The sequence below is a fragment of the Epinephelus lanceolatus genome, chromosome 13 (genome assembly GCF_041903045.1).
Source record: "Epinephelus lanceolatus isolate andai-2023 chromosome 13, ASM4190304v1, whole genome shotgun sequence".
NCBI classification, from domain to species: domain Eukaryota; kingdom Metazoa; phylum Chordata; class Actinopteri; order Perciformes; family Serranidae; genus Epinephelus; species Epinephelus lanceolatus.
The window spans coordinates 1,652,346-1,673,086 of NC_135746.1; the positions used below are offsets into that span (position 1 = coordinate 1,652,346).

Consider the following 20,741-nt stretch of genomic DNA (forward strand, 5'->3'; position numbering starts at 1 on the left):
AGGAATGCTCCTTTACCTCTCAGCCTACTGGAGGGGCGTGTGTGTGTCTTTGTCTACCTCAGTGTTGCTGCCATATTGGAGAGAACAAGACTTGACTATTAAAAAAAACGTTTTTTTTCTGGATGAAAAACACTATGACGTTAATATTTCTCACCCGATTGCAATGAGTCATTTTTCTAAAATGAGCCGTGGTCATCTGGTATGATTAATGAGTTTATAAGCAGACAGTGTGAGCTAGCTGGTTGAAAAGTTGTCCACTTCCACATTAAATCATATCATATAGGGAAGTCTCTACACCTGTTAACCTGGAAGACAGATCCATGTTTGACAAATATTAGTTTGTACAGTTCCTCCTGATGATGAATTATTTTTTATCGTGTAATGTTAGGTAATTTAGTTCATGTAACATTAAGCCTAACACACAACGCTTTATTGAGCGTGCAGCAGCAATTTAACTGTTGAGATTCTACTAAACTGGAGACAGCTATAGTTCATTTTATTCAAAAAACTGTAGCTATTTGTGTACTTGCATTTATGTGCAGACATTTCTTGCCCTCTCTAACATGGCCATGACACTGACGTTTCGTTGCAACGAGCTGACACAGTTAGGTGTAAATATGGTTTTTGGACTAGACTTGTATTTGCAGGTAAATGTATTATTTATTTAAATTTATATTGTTCAATGTGCTGTAGCTGACATTAGCAGCGCACTCTCCCTTTGTGGGTGTTTGTTCAGTCGCTCGTTCGACTAATACAAGGACGTGTGTTTATGTTTGTGAGAGAAAAGGAGCTGTATATGTGTTTACTGTGGCAGACAAGAAAATGCACTTTCATTTCAGTTGGACTTTAATTACAGCCTCCTGGTTTTATACAGACAATTGTCAACGTCAATGACAATTCTCTCAGTCAATTTAAGTCATTTAGCAAGTCGACATTTCTCAGATTTGATTATTACCTGACATGTTTGGCTGTTCATAGAGCATTGATTCAAACAGATCACTGATAAAAAAAAATCATTAGTTACAGCCTTAATTTTTCAAACTTCTGCTCACACTCAAGTCTATAAATATTCAAATATTAGGGTCTACAAAAAATGATCAACATATGAATAATAGACTGCATATCCTGAGTGAAGTCTCTAGTAAGACATTAACCTAAGATGCCTGGAGTGGAGCCATAGACAGAGTTTGTTACTTCTAGCTTTCAGCAGCAGATACACAAAATCTCTTACTGTAGTTCTTGGGAAAGGGCAGCAGTATTGTGACTGCAGGGCAACATGGACTCCGTTATTGTGTCCTGCAGCCTGCAGCACGTTGATTTAACTCATATCAATGCTTTGTAGCGTACTGACATTACAGGAACTGGTTTTGTCTGACGTGTGTGGATTTCTACATCTGCTCCGATCTGAGAATCACACAGACACAAAACATACGTAAAGCACCTTTAAAATAAATACTGTACCACTACTGTCTATGCCTTTTGGACTTTAGAGGCTTGTCCCTGTGTTAAGCCATTACGTGTTCAAGGCTATGAGCATATTCTGGATGAGTTTAGTTTGCTGTTTCTGTGTCAAGACCTGTAGATCACTTGTGAATGATCATTATCAGCCTCAGTCTCTCTAAGCAACCACATTAAGCACTTTATTTTCTAAGGTTCCATACAAGCAAAGATCATCAGTATTACTATTAATCTCTCCAAGCTTTTTCTGTTCTGATATCAAACCGGTCATGAGAGTTTCTCAGGTCTTTTCTAGACCTTGCTATAAGAAATTTCCCTTTGAGTCACTGCCATCCGCTGAGGAAGAAACTTGCTCAAAGCGTGTCCTTGATTTCACCAGGAGCTGCTAGAATGAAACCTTGTAGCACTTGAAGAAAAACAATTTTCACAAACTGTCGTAATGAAACAGCATTGACCCTAAAGAGTGGTCTCAGGGTTAAGATCCTGTTAAAACTTTATTGGCACTACTTTTTGTACAAGGTAACCCCTGACCCCTCCTCCTGACTGGATGTGATGCAAATGAGTGAACATCAGATAGTTTCTGTTTCCTCCAAAGAAGATGCCCTGACCTGCTTTCTGTGTCAGCTGACAGGCAGTACAGTGTCGCCTCACCCTGGCCCTAATTATGTGAAGTTTTGCGCACTTGCTCTACCTGCAACCTATTTTCATTGTTCCAGATCAAAACTCTAATTAGACTCAGTTAAATACAAGATACACCATCTTTATATACAGTCTACAGTCAAAGTCAACCCAGACATACTTGACGTTTCTGTTTTTCCTCCAGCCAACATCCAGTCAACATGGATGAAGAGAGGCTGAGGAAATGATTAACTTCTGTATATTTACACCTATTTTCCAATGTTTTTTGCCTAATGCAGGATTAATACTTCTGTGTCAAATCGATGCAGTATCCTACATCGTAGCCTGACGTGCACCTCCCCAGAAATGTAACTACACGCTGCAACGACACAGACCTAATTTCAAAGACAATAAAGCCTCCATGTAAATAGCATTTTAAGTCTTGTGTGTGATTTATCCTGGCTTCATATGAGCAGAGGAAATCTCTGCTCATTGCTAGGCTAATTTACATAATGTAAAATGCCATAGGCTTGTGCTAATAATGTTAGCATGTTGTATTTGTTTGGAAAACATGTTTAGTATAAGACAGTTGTTTTGTTGGTGAATATGTAAGTTGTGATCGAGGCAAATTGTATAACGTTACCTTTGTTAAATGTTGCTGTTGTCCCTGGCTTTATATGAGTAGAGGAAAAGTCCGCTAGCTGGCTAATTTATACAATGTAAAATGCCATAGGCTTGTGCTAAAAATATTAGCATGTTGTATTTGTGGGGAAAATGTGTCCAGATAAAGACAAGTGTTTGTCTATGAATGCTGCGAGTTATAGTGAAGCTGATTTGTGTACTTGTGTTTGAAATTGTCTCTATTAAGCCATGTTTAATGTGTGTTTAATGTGTGTTTAATGTGTGTTTTGAATCAACTGAACTTTACAGCACTTCACAGAAACCCTGTCGCCAGCTAGAATTTTGGAGGTGTAACTGCAGAGTGACACAGACACACCACTACACAAGCATAAATGCTCACAATGGCGTAGGCCACAGGCATTGACTGCAGCGTAGGCTCTGCATAGAACTGACGCACAAGTATAAATCCTGCTTAAGTGACTAATAGGAACATTTTTGAATGTACAGTGCAAAACAGGCTGCATTATAAATTCTCTAGGCAATTATGCACTGTCAATTTACATCTACTAAAAGTGTTTTTGCCACTGACAGGCTCAGATTATCATTATAGTTGTCTGACAACATTATGGAAAGGATCCCAACAGAGATAGACCTTTTTCGTAAAGAGCAGGATCCTTTTTGTTTAACTAGGAACAGCCCCGAAATAGCTTTCACCAAACGCAGCAGACTTTGCCACTGCCTGCTGCAGCCCTCTCGCTCAATACTGGACCAATTTCTGGAACTGTTTTTCCCATTGGTGTCTTGGAAACAAAAGCATTGGAAAATTGAGTCCAGGTTGGAAAATACAGAGGTTACCTATTACTCAGAAAATTGCAAGAGTTAGGAATAAATAACATTTATTTTAGAGGGAGAAATCAAATCACAAAGGCCCCATAAAATATTCTCATCTTCTGCTCGCACTGCAGCAGCTCTTGTATCTGGACAGTTCTTCACACTCCATCCATCAGAGTTCACTCACTCGCTGTACGTCAGGAAGAGGTTTGATGATATAATGTGATTCATTTTATTGAACCCTGTAGGGAACTTCTATTTTCAATTGCCTCCCTCCACAGAGGTCACAGGTCAGGGTCAGGCACAGACCAGCACCTCTGGACCTGACACAGTAGGCGGTTAGCATCTTGCTGACATGAGGCCTGAACCTTCTGCTGTGTATGATGGTCCATTACCCACAGCTCTCCAGCCTGCTGCTCACAAAAAGAGTCTTTGAAACTGCGTTTGAGTTTCCGCTCTCCTCTCTCCAGGGTGCAGCTGTTAAACTTGTCAGTTTCCCCCCGACACCAACTCACTGTACACAGTGTGGAGAGCAATTGACAGAACTGTCTTCAGCGTTTTGTTCAGCGTCTTCAGAACCGAGTCTCAGAGCTTCCCCTCTTCAGTGTGCTGCTGTTAAACTCGTCATGCTCAAAACTCAGATTGTTATGCGACCTTGATATCATTAGCAGCTTCTCCCGCCTGCTGTATTCGCGTCGCACTGTTGCATCCAACAGCCGCTCCCCTTGCTCTTCCCTGTCCTCCAGCCGCACGTAGCCTTTACTGCTGTTACTACGGCTGCTGTTGCTACGGTCAAGGCGGGGCCAGCTGGGGTGCTTCCGCTGCTCCGGGTGCACGCTGAGCATGCTCGGCCTGCGCTCCAGGTCCAGAGATTTGGAGTGGCTGCTGAGCATGTGCAGAGAGGAGTTTGAACCAAAGTCACTCCTCGCTGCTCCCGGGGAGAGCCAGCAGCCTGAGGTAGAGGAGGGAGCGGGGGAGATGGAGCAAGAGGATACAGAGGAGCAGTGGGAGGAAGAGGAGGCGGAGTTACTCCTGTGTAATCCTGGCGGTTTGGAGGCCTTGGCAACAGATGCTACAGGGACCACCAGAGACTCCATGGAGCTCAGAGGCTGTGACCTCTCTCCTTCTCTTCTCTCTCCTCCTCTCTCCTCCTCAGTAATTGCCTCCATCTCCGGTTCGTCAATAACACAGTTGTTGAGTTTTATAACAGGGAGAGTAAATGCAGATAAAGAGGAGGAGACAATAGAGCGTGCGTGATGCCCTCCCTTCTCCCCATCTCCATCCACTGACCACTGGTGGCGTATCGAATCCGACCGAGCCAATCCCGGACCGTAGAAGGGCCGATCCTTGTAGAGTGGCGCCAGCAGCCCTGCAAAGCTACAATCCAACTTAGCCTGTCCCCTTTGTCTGTTAAACTCCTCGTCCCCTAATAGCACCTCCTCTTCTTCTGTAGACCCTCCGCCTCCAACGCTGCCTCCAGCTCGAGAAGAGAACGCCAGGAGGGAGTTGCTGGCCATGCGTGCTGTGTTATCAGCTCCAAAGGCCCGAAGATCCCCAGCTTCTCTTGCATAGGTGCTGTTGCGGTGATGGTGGTGTTTTTGCTCCCTCTGCCTGAGGCGATGGATGTCAATGACGGTGGAGTACATGTCTCTCATGTGGATTATCTAGTGCAGAAGAGAAGTATACTATTAGTAGTAGTAGCAGCAGAAGTTTTCATCTTTGGATTACCTGGGGATAATTAATATTCCGTTGTAACACATTTTTCGTAGTTTCAGATGTATGTGTGCATGTTTGGTGTTTATGACCTTGAAAACCTGTTTCTCACATGCATTACCTGGAAGGGAGGAGGAGAGGATTAATCGAATCAAGGAAGGGAAAGAGGGCATACGAGCAGAGGAAATGTGATCAGAGGAAAATTGCAGAGATAGGGATGGAACGGGGTTGGCAGAAATATGATTTGCATGTTAGTTATGTAGAGGTGATGAATATGGATGACTGCACTGTGCATGCCCCTCATTTTGTAGAGACTGGAGGAAGAACTGAAATGAGAATACAGAATTGGGGCCGAATATTAACTACATTTTCTATTGACTCAGGTATTGTGTTTTAGAATTGAAAAATCTGTTTGAGGTTGTCCCTCATAACCTTTGGTACAACCCAATTTCTGCACAAATCAGTGTTTCAAACCTTGCAAGGCAATATTAGTTCTATTTATATTTCCTGTTACAGCTTGTTGGCGGACATGCAGACCCTCAACATCCACTGGCAACTCTAGAATTTAATTTCTCTGGAGCCAGGTAGACATTAGTCTCGTGTAGCCAGACCTATCTCCACATCTCTGTGTCAGGGCTACACAAAGGCCTAGAATCACTGATGGTCTTTCTGCTATAGGGCAAGAAACGCCCTGGCTTGTTTATGTTTCTTTAAACCAATCACAGTCATCTTGGGTGACACTTAAACCAAGGATGCCGCAATGATGCTCTCGGAAAATAGTGTCTGGGCTGAACTGGTTTTGGTGGAACATTAGCTTGTGGGGAGGCGAGCATTGTCATTAAAATTGCTCCGCAAAAGAAAGTGCCACAAACAACAAGACAAACATAATTTGATTATCGTTTCTCTCCAGGTGAAGCCTGACTATACTCAAGCTCTGGAGGAGCCCACTAGACCCGTTCCAACCACAGACAATTTGCTGGCAGAACATTGGTATGATGATATTACAGGAGCTCGTTTGAAGTGGAACAGGTTGGTGCATTGGTGAAGTCAGTGTCACTGGCACATGCTGCTGCTGCCAGAGTAAGATATGGCAGGTCAACTCAGACTGGCTGTGTCTGGAAATGAATCAACACTGGGCATGAGAGTCCTGCGAGATGGAGTCTTGGCTTCTCTGAAGTGCGTTCACAAGTTGTTTAATTCGTTATAGCTCCTTATAACAATTTGTCGAAACAACAAGGTGGGCATGCCTCATTGCATGATCCAAATATTTTTCAAAACATGCCATTTTTAGCGTGCAAATTCTTAGCTTGGAGGTTGTTGTTGTTGTTTCCTGTCGTAAATAGGATTTGTCAACGGTAACATGCAGATAGTGAAAGTAAGGGAAAATGCTTGCCGAAATCAGCGTCTCAGTGGCAGGATACAGTCACAGTCTACGTCCAGTGAGTCAGACTATGTGTTTGTAAATAAATCTAGTCTTCTGAACACTCAAATCGCTTTTACACTCCATGTCACATTCACCCATTCACACACACAGTCACACACTGGTGGCCCAGGCTACCATACAAGGTGTCACCTGCTACTCAGTAACTATTCACTCACTCATACACCGATGGAACAGCCATCGGGAGCAATTTGTGATTTAGTATCTTGCCCAAGGACACTTCTACATGTGGGCTGGAGGAGCTAAGGATCAAACCGTCAATCTTCCAATAAGTGGACGACTGCATCTGAGCCACAGCCGCCCACTTGTGTGTGTATGTATTTGCCAATTTCAGTCCTGCCAGAGGGGCAACCTTTGGAGCTGAGGTCTTGTTTGGCGTTCGATTGTACTAAAAGATCCTCTAAGGAGTCAAATATTCAATTTTTCCAGTCAGTACATTTCGTTTAATGGTTTTGCAAAAGTGCTCACCAAGCTAGCAATTAGTGTTCGAGTGCTCCACCCTCTCTCACCAAATGATGGGGACGGACAAAATGCCAACATGAGGCTTTAAAATGGAGTCCTCAAACCAATGGCTGAGGTCACAGTGGTTACGTCCATTATTTTATACAGTCTGTGGTCCCACCTTAGTTTCTCGGTCTCTGTTTTCATGAAGAATGGCATTAGCACAGATGAAGATGAAAATCCCAATGCCCATGGTGAAGGGCCCGAACATCTTCATCCTCTCAGAGTGACGATGTTGTTCCAGGAACCGTGTCAGGATGCCCCCGGTCTGCTTGGAGGGTGTGCCTACATACACAACACACGGAGGGTATGAGCTATTTAATGTTTGAGTTAAAAAAAAAAAAAAAAAGGAGACAGACGGACAACGTCTCAGGTATTTGTGAAACAGAGCCAAGTTCTTTTTTTGTATTTCATTTTCAGAAAATCAACTTTCAGAACAAACCACTCTGGTTTACTTTTCATTCCTTTGTTTACTTACCCTGCACATTATGACTTGTGCTGGAGTTAGCCACGTCCTCGTCTGTGACGGCCAACTTGCCTCCATTTTCCTCTGAGGCAGATATTTTAGCTCCTCCAGCAGTTGCTGTGTTAGATCCTCCTCCAGTCGGCAATCTGGCCGAGGGCGTGGTTTCACTGTGCGGCCAGTAACCCAGCGTCGCCATGCCGATCCCTACGGCCAAGATGACCAGTCCCAGGAGAAGGAAAAACCCAGAGGCAGAGTAGAGTCGGAGCCTACCACGTACTACAACAACATCTGTGCGTCGTTTCCGCTTTCTAAATAAAGTATGGAAAGACAACAAAAATGATAGTTTTTAGAAACATATATTTGATAATATCACTACAGCCACCATACAAAAAACAAGCCAGCGTCGCTCATAAATCACATAGAAAGTAAACGATGACTAGTTTCCTGTCCCAAAGTAGCTGATGAAAAAGCTAATTTGTCAACACAGCTTCTAATAATCTTTGCATTGGTATTGAATTTATGAAAAGAAGAGAATTACCTGGGGGCAGCTTCTGGGGCGGAGTTTCCCAGGCCTGGTGATGTAGGTAAGGGCCGGTGCTGAGAGCGGGCGGAGTCTTGGCGCTTTAGCTTAGCCAAGCCTGTTAGCACACCTGCTGCTGCAGTCATACTGAACCTGCAGATACACATGGAACAGCAAATTAGCAGGTGTGGACTTCAGTCACATGAGGTGCACTTAAGTTAGAATGATTAAGACTCAACTTTAGACTTAAAAAAGACATTCAGCTCCACTTTGACTTGAACACCAGTGATGTGTGACTTCCCTTGGAGTTGAGCCTTTTGACATGAAAGTACTTGGTACCTTCCCCCAAGACTAAAGATTGAGAAGTATGTATGTTGTGTAGAAAGTGTGCCATGAATCCATTAATATCCCTTCATTTCCTGAATCAACAGCAAGCATTAGCATCAAGTTGACACTTAAAGGGAAATTTCGGTTTATTTCAACTTGTCTCCTATCGTCCCAAATTTGTTTCAAGTGACTAGTGACATAAAAATAATAGTTAGCATGTTAGCCATTAGCCTAGATACAGCCGGGGCACATAGTAGCGTCAGACCTGTTAAAACGTAAGTGAACGGGCAACCTTCAAGTGCAAAGTTAGTCCACTAAACAAGCTTTTTTTCCACAAAGACCGCCTCATATCGTTAGGATAAATGTCAGAGAACATATAGAAAACGACATGTAAACGTGTTGTCTTACCTTACCGGTGTGCTGCCATGTTTGTTGTTTACCATCTAGCCCTGCTTTCCAAAGCGCGGCCGAAACATCGTGAGAACAAGCAGCGATTTCATAGCGTGCCTGAAATCTGGCGAGAACAAGCAGCAACAGCTGGAAGGCAGAACCGGACAGTAGCCTGAAAACTTCATTCATTTATTTTATGAAAGATTTACAGAATAATGGCTGACTTTTTGCCAGACTTCGACTTTGTGGAGGAGGAATTTGATTTTGCAGAGTTTGATGGCCGCCCTTATTTATTTGAGCCAGAATACACTGACGAAGAGCTTTGTGAAATTGAAGAACGGAGGAGGAGAGAGAGAGAGGTGCAACAGGTAGAGGACGAGAGAGGAGGAATGGCTGCTGCAAGGCTGCGTAGCTCTGGAGATTGGTGGTGTACCTGTGAATGCTGTGCCCCAGTGCCCACAGAAGAGGAATGCCTCTGTTGCAAGGAATGGGACCGGTTGCAGCCTTATTTTCAAGGTCTGGATGTGACCGAGGACGAGACACCTCCACCTGGAGTAGTATCCAGCTGGGCTTTATCTAGAGCTCACCAGATATATTTCGGCCGCGCTTTGGAAAGCAGAGCTAGATGGTAAACAACAAACATGGCAGCACACCGGTAAGGTAAGACAACACGTTTACATGTCGTTTTCTATATGTTCTCTGACATTTATCCTAACGATATGAGGCGGTCTTTGTGGAAAAAAAGCTTGTTTAGTGGACTAACTTTGCACTTGAAGGTTGCCCGTTCACTTACGTTTTAACAGGTCTGATGCTACTATGTGCCCCGGCTGTATCTAGGCTAACGGCTAACATGCTAACTATTATTTTTATGTCACTAGTCACTTGAAACAAATTTAGGATGATAGGAGACAGGTTGAAATAAACCCAAATTTCCCTTTAACTCCCCAGCTCCACTTTGTTTGAACCAATCTATCAGCATCCAGTCTAGGTGCAGGTGAGAACCATGACTAAGTAACATTACGTTGCTGAGCACGAACTGGTGAAAGAATACCAAAGATCATTTTGTCTGTGTACAAAAAGTATGCAGTGGTCAACAAAACATGGATTGCAGTATGAGAAATGTGTGGGTCTAAAATTACAGATGAAACCACAGCAGCTTCCAACTTTGTTCAACATTTGTAGTGGCACAAAGAAAGTTATGTCGAGGCTAATATTAACAGAGCAAGCTAATGCTTAGCTAATGTTATTTTAACAGCAAAGGAACTTCTTATCAAACTTGTTTCAACATTCATTCATTCATTTTCCATAACCACTTATCCTGTTGGGGGTCACGGAGGGTGGAGCCTATCCCAGCTGACACTGGGTGAGAGGCAGGGTTCACCCTGGACAGGTCACCAGACTATCACAGGGCTGACACATAGAGACAGACAACCATTCACACTCACATTCACACCTACGGACAATTTAGAGTCAGCAGTTAACCTGCATGTCTTTGGACTGTGGGAGGAAGCTGGAGCACCTGGAGGAAACACAAAATTTAATATTGGTATTTGACTTGTTTAGGACTAGAAACTCAACGTTTATGACTTGGGACTTGACTTGGAACTTGAGTGCAAAGACTTGAGACTTACTTGTGACTTGCAAAACAATGACTTGTTCCAACCTCTTTAAGTAGTAATGAGTTTAACACTGTGTGTCCAGCATCTGTTGTGTGCATGTTTGTACTGCTATGTCATCACACGACTGCTGGTGGAGAGCTGTTTCCTGTTTGTTTGTTTGGTCCTCTCTACACACACTCAAATATGTGCAGCTGAAAACAATAACTGCAAACATCCACAGTGGTAAAGGAGCCATACAAAAATATTACCAAGAGCGATATTATAAGAACAGGTCCAGGGATGCACATATGTGTCGCAGCACAGCCAGAGTCTCCCAGATGCTCTGTACATACAGTAGGAGGTGTGAGACGCTTGGTATTCAGGGTGCAGCATCTCTCACAATCAAGCAGATTGAACCAGTTTCAGGGATCACAGCTGTATTTGTCTTCTTTTACGCAAGCGTGTCATTTCACATTCAGCAGTGACTCTTGAAATGCTGCAGGTGACAGTTGTTTTTACACTTTAACAGGGACACTGTGTCAGAATTTCAGCATCTTTACAAGTTCAAGAAATCCTGTTTACGATTCAGCAGTGATACAGATGTACGCACACAAACACGTACACATTCTCTGTTTACTGCTGATGTTTTTGTTGTTGGCTGTCAGCCTTCAGGACAACATGGGCAGGGATGTGTGTGTGTGTGTGTGCGTGCACGGATAGTCATACATCTACAGCTGCGGATGTTTGTTTACTGCATTCTTGTGTGTATGAGAGAATCTCAGAAAACAAGATAAGAAATATAAAAAAGGAAGTAAACAGACGGAGGGAGAAGCACATATGGCTTGTGTTTTTTTATCTTGCATAGTTTTTCATTCCTTTTAATTTGTTGTTTATGTTTTTGTTGTTGGCATTGTTGTTATTTACGTTGTTGTTGCAGTTATAAATTTGGAAATACAGTGCTGCAATTATGACATAATATTCAAATGAATCATAATCTCTCTACTCACCAGCTGCTCAGATGTCTATTAATAGTTATTAAAGGGAAGAGGGTTTAAAACAAACACAGGCTCATTGCGGGAGCTTTCCTTTGGTTTTAAATGCCTGTTAATCTGGGCTCACACAAACATTAGCATTGTCCTGTGTAGCACTAAGAGGATTGGCTATGTCTGATGTTGAATAACCAAGGTGGATGGAAATTTTGAGTAGCCCTTGTCAGGCCAAATTCTGGCAATGTAACTTAATTGCGACAGATTTACAGTTTTTGTTGGACAACATGTTGATACTGGTGCTCTACAACTTTGAAATTGTAGATGAAAATATGAATCTTAATGTCATCACAGTGATCCCAGCAATTCAGGTGTCAGCCGCCATACACTAGAACACAATTACAGTAGAACATCCAGTTAGAATACGATTGTGATGGGATTGTGATACATTATAATCAGTTTGGATGTTATTGTGATACATTATCAGTTAGAACGTTAATGTGATACATTATTATCAGTTAGAACGTTATTGTGATACATTATTAACAGTTAGAGCGTTATTGTGATACATTATTATCAGTTAAATTTTATTGTGATACATTATTATCAGTTACATTTTATTGTGATACATTATTATCAGTTAGAACGTTATTGTGATACATTATTATCAGTTAAATGTTATTATGATACATTATTATCAGTTAGAACATTAATGTGATACATTATTATCAGTTAGAATGTTATTGTGATACATTATTAACAGTTAGAGCGTTATTGTGATACATTATCATCAGTTAAATTTTATTGTGATACATCATTATCAGTTAAATTTTATTGTGATACATTATTATCAGTTAGAATGTTATTATGATACATTATTATCAGTTAGAACATTAATGTGATACATTATTATCAGTTAGAACATTGTGATACATTATTATCAGTTAAATGTTATTGTGATACATTATTATCAGTTAGAACATCAATGTGATACATTATTATCAGTTAAATGTTATTGTGATACATTATTATCAGTTAGAACATTAATGTGATACATTATTATCAGTTAGAACGTTTTTGTGATACATTATTATCAGTTAAATGTTATTGTGATACATTATTATCAGTTAGAACATTATTGTGATACATTATTATCGGTTAGAACGTTATTGTGATACATTATTATCATCAGTTAAATGTTATTGTGATACATTATTATCAGTTAAATTTTATTGTGATACATTATTATCAGTTACATTTTATTGTGATACATTATTATCAGTTAGAACGTTATTGTGATACATTATTATCAGTTAAATGTTATTATGATACATTATTATCAGTTAGAACATTAATGTGATACATTATTATCAGTTAGAATGTTATTGTGATACATTATTAACAGTTAGAGCGTTATTGTGATACATTATTATCAGTTAAATTTTATTGTGATACATTATTATCAGTTAGAATGTTATTATGATACATTATTATCAGTTAGAACATTAATGTGATACATTATTATCAGTTAGAACATTGTGATACATTATTATCAGTTAAATGTTATTGTGATACATTATTATCAGTTAAATGTTATTGTGATACATTATTATCAGTTAGAACATCAATGTGATACATTATTATCAGTTAAATGTTATTGTGATACATTATTATCATCAGTTAAATGTTATTGTGATACATTATTATCAGTTAGAACGTTATTGTGATACATTATTATCAGTTAGAACGTTATTGTGATACATTATTATCAGTTAAATGTTATTGTGATACATTATTAACAGTTAGAACGTTATTGTGATACATTATTATCATCAGTTAAATGTTATTGTGATACATTATTATCAGTTAGAACATTAATGTGATACATTATTATCAGTTAAATGTTATTGTGATACATTATTATCAGTTAGAACATTAATGTGATACATTATTATCAGTTAGAACGTTATTGTGATACATTATTATCAGTTAAATGTTATTGTGATACATTATTATCAGTTAGAACATTAATGTGATACATTATTATCAGTTAGAATATTATTGTGATACATTATTATCAGTTAAATGTTATTGTGATACATTATCAGTTAGAACATTATTGTGATACATTATCAGTTAGAACATTATTGTGATACATTATTATCAGAACGTTATTGTGATACATTATTATCAGTTAAATGTTATTGTGATACATTATTATCAGTTAGAACGTTATTGTGATACATTATTATCAGTTAAATGTTATTGTGATACATTATTAACAGTTAGAACGTTATTGTGATACATTATTATCAGTTAAATGTTATTATGATACATTATCAGTTAGAACATTAATGTGATACATTATTATCAGTTAGAATGTTATTGTGATACATTATTAACAGTTAGAGTGTTATTGTGATACATTATTATCAGTTAAATTTTATTGTGATACATTATTATCAGTTAAATTTTATTGTGATACATTATTATCAGTTAGAATGTTATTATGATACATTATTATCAGTTAGAACATTGTGATACATTATTATCAGTTAAATGTTATTGTGATACATTATTATCAGTTAAATGTTATTGTGATACATTATTATCAGTTAGAACATTAATGTGATACATTATTATCAGTTAGAACGTTTTTGTGATACATTATTATCAGTTAAATGTTATTGTGATACATTATTATCAGTTAGAACATTATTGTGATACATTATCGGTTAGAACGTTATTGTGATACATTATTATCATCAGTTAAATGTTATTGTGATACATTATTATCAGTTAGAACGTTATTGTGATACATTATTATCAGTTAGAACGTTATTGTGATACATTATTATCAGTTAAATGTTATTGTGATACATTATTAACAGTTAGAACATTAATGTGATACATTATTATCAGTTAAATGTTATTGTGATACATTATTATCAGTTAAATGTTATTGTGATACATTATTATCAGTTAGAACATCAATGTGATACATTATTATCAGTTAAATGTTATTGTGATACATTATTATCATCAGTTAAATGTTATTGTGATACATTATTATCAGTTAGAACGTTATTGTGATACATTATTATCAGTTAGAACGTTATTGTGATACATTATTATCAGTTAAATGTTATTGTGATACATTATTAACAGTTAGAACGTTATTGTGATACATTATTATCATCAGTTAAATGTTATTGTGATACATTATTATCAGTTAGAACATTAATGTGATACATTATTATCAGTTAAATGTTATTGTGATACATTATTATCAGTTAGAACATTAATGTGATACATTATTATCAGTTAGAACGTTATTGTGATACATTATTATCAGTTAAATGTTATTGTGATACATTATTATCAGTTAGAACATTAATGTGATACATTATTATCAGTTAGAATATTATTGTGATACATTATTATCAGTTAAATGTTATTGTGATACATTATCAGTTAGAACATTATTGTGATACATTATCAGTTAGAACATTATTGTGATACATTATTATCAGAACGTTATTGTGATACATTATTATCAGTTAAATGTTATTGTGATACATTATTATCAGTTAGAACGTTATTGTGATACATTATTATCAGTTAAATGTTATTGTGATACATTATTAACAGTTAGAACGTTATTGTGATACATTATTATCAGTTAAATGTTATTATGATACATTATCAGTTAGAACATTAATGTGATACATTATTATCAGTTAGAATGTTATTGTGATACATTATTAACAGTTAGAGTGTTATTGTGATACATTATTATCAGTTAAATTTTATTGTGATACATTATTATCAGTTAAATTTTATTGTGATACATTATTATCAGTTAGAATGTTATTATGATACATTATTATCAGTTAGAACATTGTGATACATTATTATCAGTTAAATGTTATTGTGATACATTATTATCAGTTAAATGTTATTGTGATACATTATTATCAGTTAGAACATTAATGTGATACATTATTATCAGTTAGAACGTTTTTGTGATACATTATTATCAGTTAAATGTTATTGTGATACATTATTATCAGTTAGAACATTATTGTGATACATTATCGGTTAGAACGTTATTGTGATACATTATTATCATCAGTTAAATGTTATTGTGATACATTATTATCAGTTAGAACGTTATTGTGATACATTATTATCAGTTAGAACGTTATTGTGATACATTATTATCAGTTAAATGTTATTGTGATACATTATTAACAGTTAGAACATTAATGTGATACATTATTATCAGTTAAATGTTATTGTGATACATTATTATCAGTTAGAACATTAATGTGATACATTATTATCAGTTAAATGTTATTGTGATACATTATTATCAGTTAGAACATTAATGTGATACATTATTATCAGTTAGAACGTTATTGTGATACATTATTATCATTTAAATGTTATTGTGATACATTATTATCAGTTAGAACATTAATGTGATACATTATTATCAGAGTATTATTGTGATACATTATTATCAGTTAAATGTTATTGTGATACATTATCAGTTAGAACATTATTGTGATACATTATCAGTTAGAACATTATTGTGATACATTATTATCAGAACGTTATTGTGATACATTATTATCAGTTAAATGTTATTGTGATACATTATTATCAGTTAGAACGTTATTGTGATATATTATTATCAGTTAGAACGTTATTGTGATACATTATTATCAGTTAAATGTTATTGTGATACATTATTAACAGTTAGAGCGTTAATGTGATACATTATTATCAGTTAAATGTTATTGTGATACATTATTATCAGTTAGAACATTAATGTGATACATTATTATCAGTTAGAATGTTATTGTGATACATTATTATCAGTTAAATGTTATTGTGATACATTATTATCAGTTAGAACATTAATGTGATACATTATTATCAGTTAGAATGTTATTGTGATACATTATTATCAGTTAGAACATTAATGTGATACATTATTATCAGTTAGAACATTATTGTGATACATTATTTTCAATTCAATGTTATTGTGATACATTATTATCAGTTAGAACATTATTGTGATACATTATTATCAGTTAGAACGTTATTGTGATACATTATTATCAGTTAGAACATTAATGTGATACATTATTATCAGTTAGAACGTTATTGTGATACATTATTATCAGTTAGAACATTAATGTGATACATTATTATCAGTTAGAACATTAATGTGATACATTATTATCAGTTAGAACATTATTGTGATACATTATTATCAGTTAGAACGTTAATGTAATACATTATCAGTTAGAACGTTAACTTTATATGCAAATGTAATTTTTTTCAGTATTACTTTAATGTGACTTCAGTCTTACTGCTTTATATTAGCGGTTGGCAGTTCTCTGTGCTTCGTGCATGTTTGTGTGTACGAGTGCACGTCTGTGGATATAAGGAGATAGAACAGATTTAGCATGGGAACAAGAACACACTCGTGACCTTCTATCTATTTCTTAATTTCTCTTTCCCTCCATGCTTCCACATCTCTCGGTCTCTCTTTCTTCCTCCAAGAACACACTATCTGTAAATCTCTCTTCCATTCTCACCCTCAGTCTGTGTGTGCTAATGCATTCTGGTTGTGACCCTGAATAATTTTTTCCCTTCCTTTCTCCCCACGCCAGCTGACTTTCTCATTGCACGTCTCTCTGTTTGTCTTTCTCCCTCCCCCTGCCCTCTGTCCTCTCTATTTTTAATCTGTCTCTAATTCTAATTTTATTTTATTTGGTCACTTCCTTCCATCTTTCCCCCTCCTTCCTTTCTTGTCTTGAACAGATCTCAAAGCTTTATTGCTTTAAGATTCGGAATCAGACAAAGCTTTTAGTATTCCTGTGAATCACACACAGGACCAGACGTTCTCTCCTCCTACCCTCTTTTCTCCTTCTCACATCTTAATGTATTTTTTATGTCAATCATCTTGTTGGTAATACTGCTGTAGGAAAGTGCTTCACCACAGATGGTGAATCACACAAGGACAAACACAACCAGCCTTGTTTCTCGGGTTTTTCTGTGCTTCCTCTCACTCCCTCTCCATCTCTCCCTCCACTTGATTCTCTCCTTTCGCTCCTTGGTGTGCGTCAAATAGGAACCCACACAATGTTTCAAAAGCAGGAGGAGATATTTACTCCGCTTACTGAGAAAGGGATGGATGGGAGTACAGGGGAAGGATAGAGGAAAGGAGACAGGGAAGGCAAAAAGTAAGAGAAAAGGTGACAGGAGAGAGAGGGATGTAGAAGCACTTGTTAACATCAGTGCACCTACCTGGGTACAGCACTGAGTCATGATAGGAAACTAAAGCTAAGCTAACTAAACTAAGCTGAACAGTATACAACAATGTAAAACTGTTTTCAAGGAGACAAAGTAAGTGGACAGAAAGGCCGGAAAATAAAGAGGGGGGAGTACTTTTTCCTGCAAGTGATGACAGGACAGAGGCAGAGAAACAAGACAAGTGCATCTGTAGTTTTAACAAGCACAGAGAACGAAGCGCTGCCGTAACAGACACACCAGAGGCCTAATGAGAAACCACTCAGGCTCTGACACAACACAGCTTTCTACTGTGGAGAATGTGTCAGACTCGTGCAGTGACCACATGAAGCGACAAGGTAAATATTTAGTAACCGTGCTCAACGCAGTGGCGCCGTACATCTCTTTTGCATGCATAATATATTTGAAGAAATCTTTTTAAAGAGGAACAACGGCCATTTTTAAAACATTGATACTATTCTGGAGGCTGTGTGACCTGATGGAAGAAATACTGCAACACCCTCAAGTACATGAGTATTACGTGGGCACGCTGGGAAACCACTGGGTAGTAGCATCACCATGGTAAACAGTACCTGCCTGCGAGTGGTGATGTGAATAGAGCGTTAAATTTCAATATTTGCAGTACTAATAAACTTGCTGTCACTTCCTGAATCCTTAATATGTTAACTATACACTATTAAAAGACAAGGAAACTGCGTTAAACCTTCCTGACCTCTTGTGTCTTCCAGTAATTACAGCTTGTTCCAGTGGTTCTCAACCTCTTTTGTGTCATGGACCCCTAAATTAATGCATATTAGGTCACAGACCCCCATTTGATGAGATTTTGCTTCAGGGACCTCCATAACTGACCCAGGAGGGGTCTCAAGCATGTAATATTTTGATGTTGATGAGCCACTAACCAAGCGTCAGTATTTGTTGTTGGAAGTGAGAGAAGGGAGTGAGAACATGTGGCCTTTTTTGGCTGCTCCAAGCCCCCGTACCATAACACAACAAATACACAAGCCTCAAATCAAAGCAGCAGCTGGCACAGGGTTTTCACACATGATGGTTCGCTTGACCACAGTTACTGTGTTAATAGCTATCATGTAAATATTGATTTATTATCACAATAGCTAGCCACCAAAAGATAATATGCTGTGCCTGTTGCTAGGCAGAATTTTCCCGTGAGAGGGATGATATGATCACAACATGTGCTGAAATCCTGCCATTGATTTCTCGTTCCAGTGGACAGCACTTGTATGAACTATAACTGCTGAAAGACAAAAGCAGTCAGTCAGAAAAGTATGACTAGGGCTGCCTCCAACTAGGAACTTTCCTTGTCGACCAGTGTTGTCATTTAGGTCCATCAGTGGACCAACAGTCCTCATCAGGGTCCATCAGTGGACCAACAGTCCTCATCAGGGTCCATCAGTGGACCAACAGTCGTCATCAGGGTCCATCAGTGGACCAACAGTCGTCATCAGGGTCCATCAGTGGACCAACAGTCGTCATCAGGGTCCATCAGTGGACCAACAGTCCTCATCAGGGTCCATCAGTGGACCAACAGTCCTCATCAGGGTCCATCAGTGGACTAGTCTCCTGCATGTTTCTGATATGAATGTAATGATTAAATGATATATTTTGGTGGTTTGAGTTGAAGGTGTGAGAAAGAATAGTATCAGTAACATTGTTAACACTGTGCTACATTACAGAGAAATACAAACCGTACTAATGAACCTTCATTAATATAGGCCTATATTTTATCTCCAAGTGCACGTCACACACTGAGCGAGCCGCCTGTTAATGACGCTGTGGGCTAATGGGCATGTAGCTACTTCCATGTTTCAGATGATACGTCATGTTTGTAGTCGACCAATGAAGATGAGTTTACATATCACCTTGGGTTCGTCCTTCACCTTCTCAAAATGATCCCACACTTTGGATTTCCTGCCCGACATGTTATTAACTAGCCTGTGGAATAACCGCAGGCACCAGCCCTGGAAATTAACCTGACTCCTGTCTGACTGCTGAGCGTGGACACTTCCTGTGTCTGTCCTGTTAGTTATTTTGCAAATGTTGAAACTCTATAGTCCATTTATATTGACACAGGCAGGCAGTTACTGTTCACTGTGATGATGCTACTACCTACTGGCTTCCCGGATCTCGCAGTATACGCGTACATGAGCAGGTTGCAGTAGTGTTTCCACCACGTTATATAGCCTCAAGAAAAATATAATCATTCCTCTTGAAGAGAGAGAATTTATTTTACTGCAACAACATTGCCTTTTTTTGACGAATGAATCTCATGGTGATCATACTCAGACTGTGTAAATATTAATGTTAGTTTTTCCACCTGCTATCAGATACAACTTATAAATAATGCGAAATCCATCGCTCTATTTTCCACTTCACTGCCGCAATAAATTCCCCAAATTAGTGTTTAATGAATCATGAATTAGCCTCTGTGTGATCACCTGAGTAATAACTAAATTGCTCCGGCTGTTTGTCTGTGCATACTCACAGCAAGGCAAGAAAACTCCTGATATGATTTAATATACCCCTCCGAGAGCAGATTTATTCTGCTGCTGGAGATATTTTAACACTAACAGACACTCTTAAATGAGTCACATTATGTCTCACAGAGCAGAGACTTCCCCCCACTCTACATCGTAACACTTCCTCTGTCATATTATCTATATCATCTATAGGAGACGTCACGTGCTGTGTTGTCCCTATAGCAACTACATGTGCTGCTGCTAGGTGACACGTTTCTATAGCAACTACCAGCTGTGTGCACAGGAACGACAGGTATATCATTATAACACCAAATCACTTTAACAAAGGTGCAGTTCTCATTTGTCGTTTTGATTTATATTTTCACGTTGGGCAAAAACATGCCACAGCACATTGTGTAGAAGGATTTCACCTCTCCATCAGTTTCACAGGCGTGATTAAGAGGGGGAGG

General features: G+C 38.1%; 1 protein-coding gene and 1 long non-coding RNA gene across 3 annotated transcripts in view; one reads left to right on the forward strand and one right to left on the reverse strand.

Annotated features, from left to right (window-relative positions):
• LOC117270596 (uncharacterized) overlaps positions 1 to 20,741 on the forward strand; it is a 112,227-nt gene that overhangs the window by 86,134 nt on the left and 5,352 nt on the right. The gene's annotated exons all lie outside the window — the stretch shown is intronic.
• The window catches only part of tmem200a (transmembrane protein 200A), a 38,750-nt gene continuing 18,837 nt past the window's right edge, over positions 829 to 20,741 (reverse strand). The window contains exons 1-5 of one of the 2 annotated variants that reach the window (XM_078173652.1): positions 10,369 to 10,989; positions 8,188 to 8,322; positions 7,662 to 7,957; positions 7,305 to 7,468; positions 829 to 5,192 (exon numbers count right to left, since the gene is read on the reverse strand). In XM_078173652.1, the coding sequence (XP_078029778.1) occupies positions 4,101 to 5,192; positions 7,305 to 7,468; positions 7,662 to 7,957; positions 8,188 to 8,315 (1,680 nt within the window). In that variant the 5' untranslated portion in view covers positions 8,316 to 8,322; positions 10,369 to 10,989 and the 3' untranslated portion in view covers positions 829 to 4,100. Of the gene's footprint in view, positions 5,193 to 7,304; positions 7,469 to 7,661; positions 7,958 to 8,187; positions 8,323 to 10,368; positions 10,990 to 20,741 lie in introns of those variants that run through there. The other variant, XM_033648292.2, reaches the window with a different exon arrangement.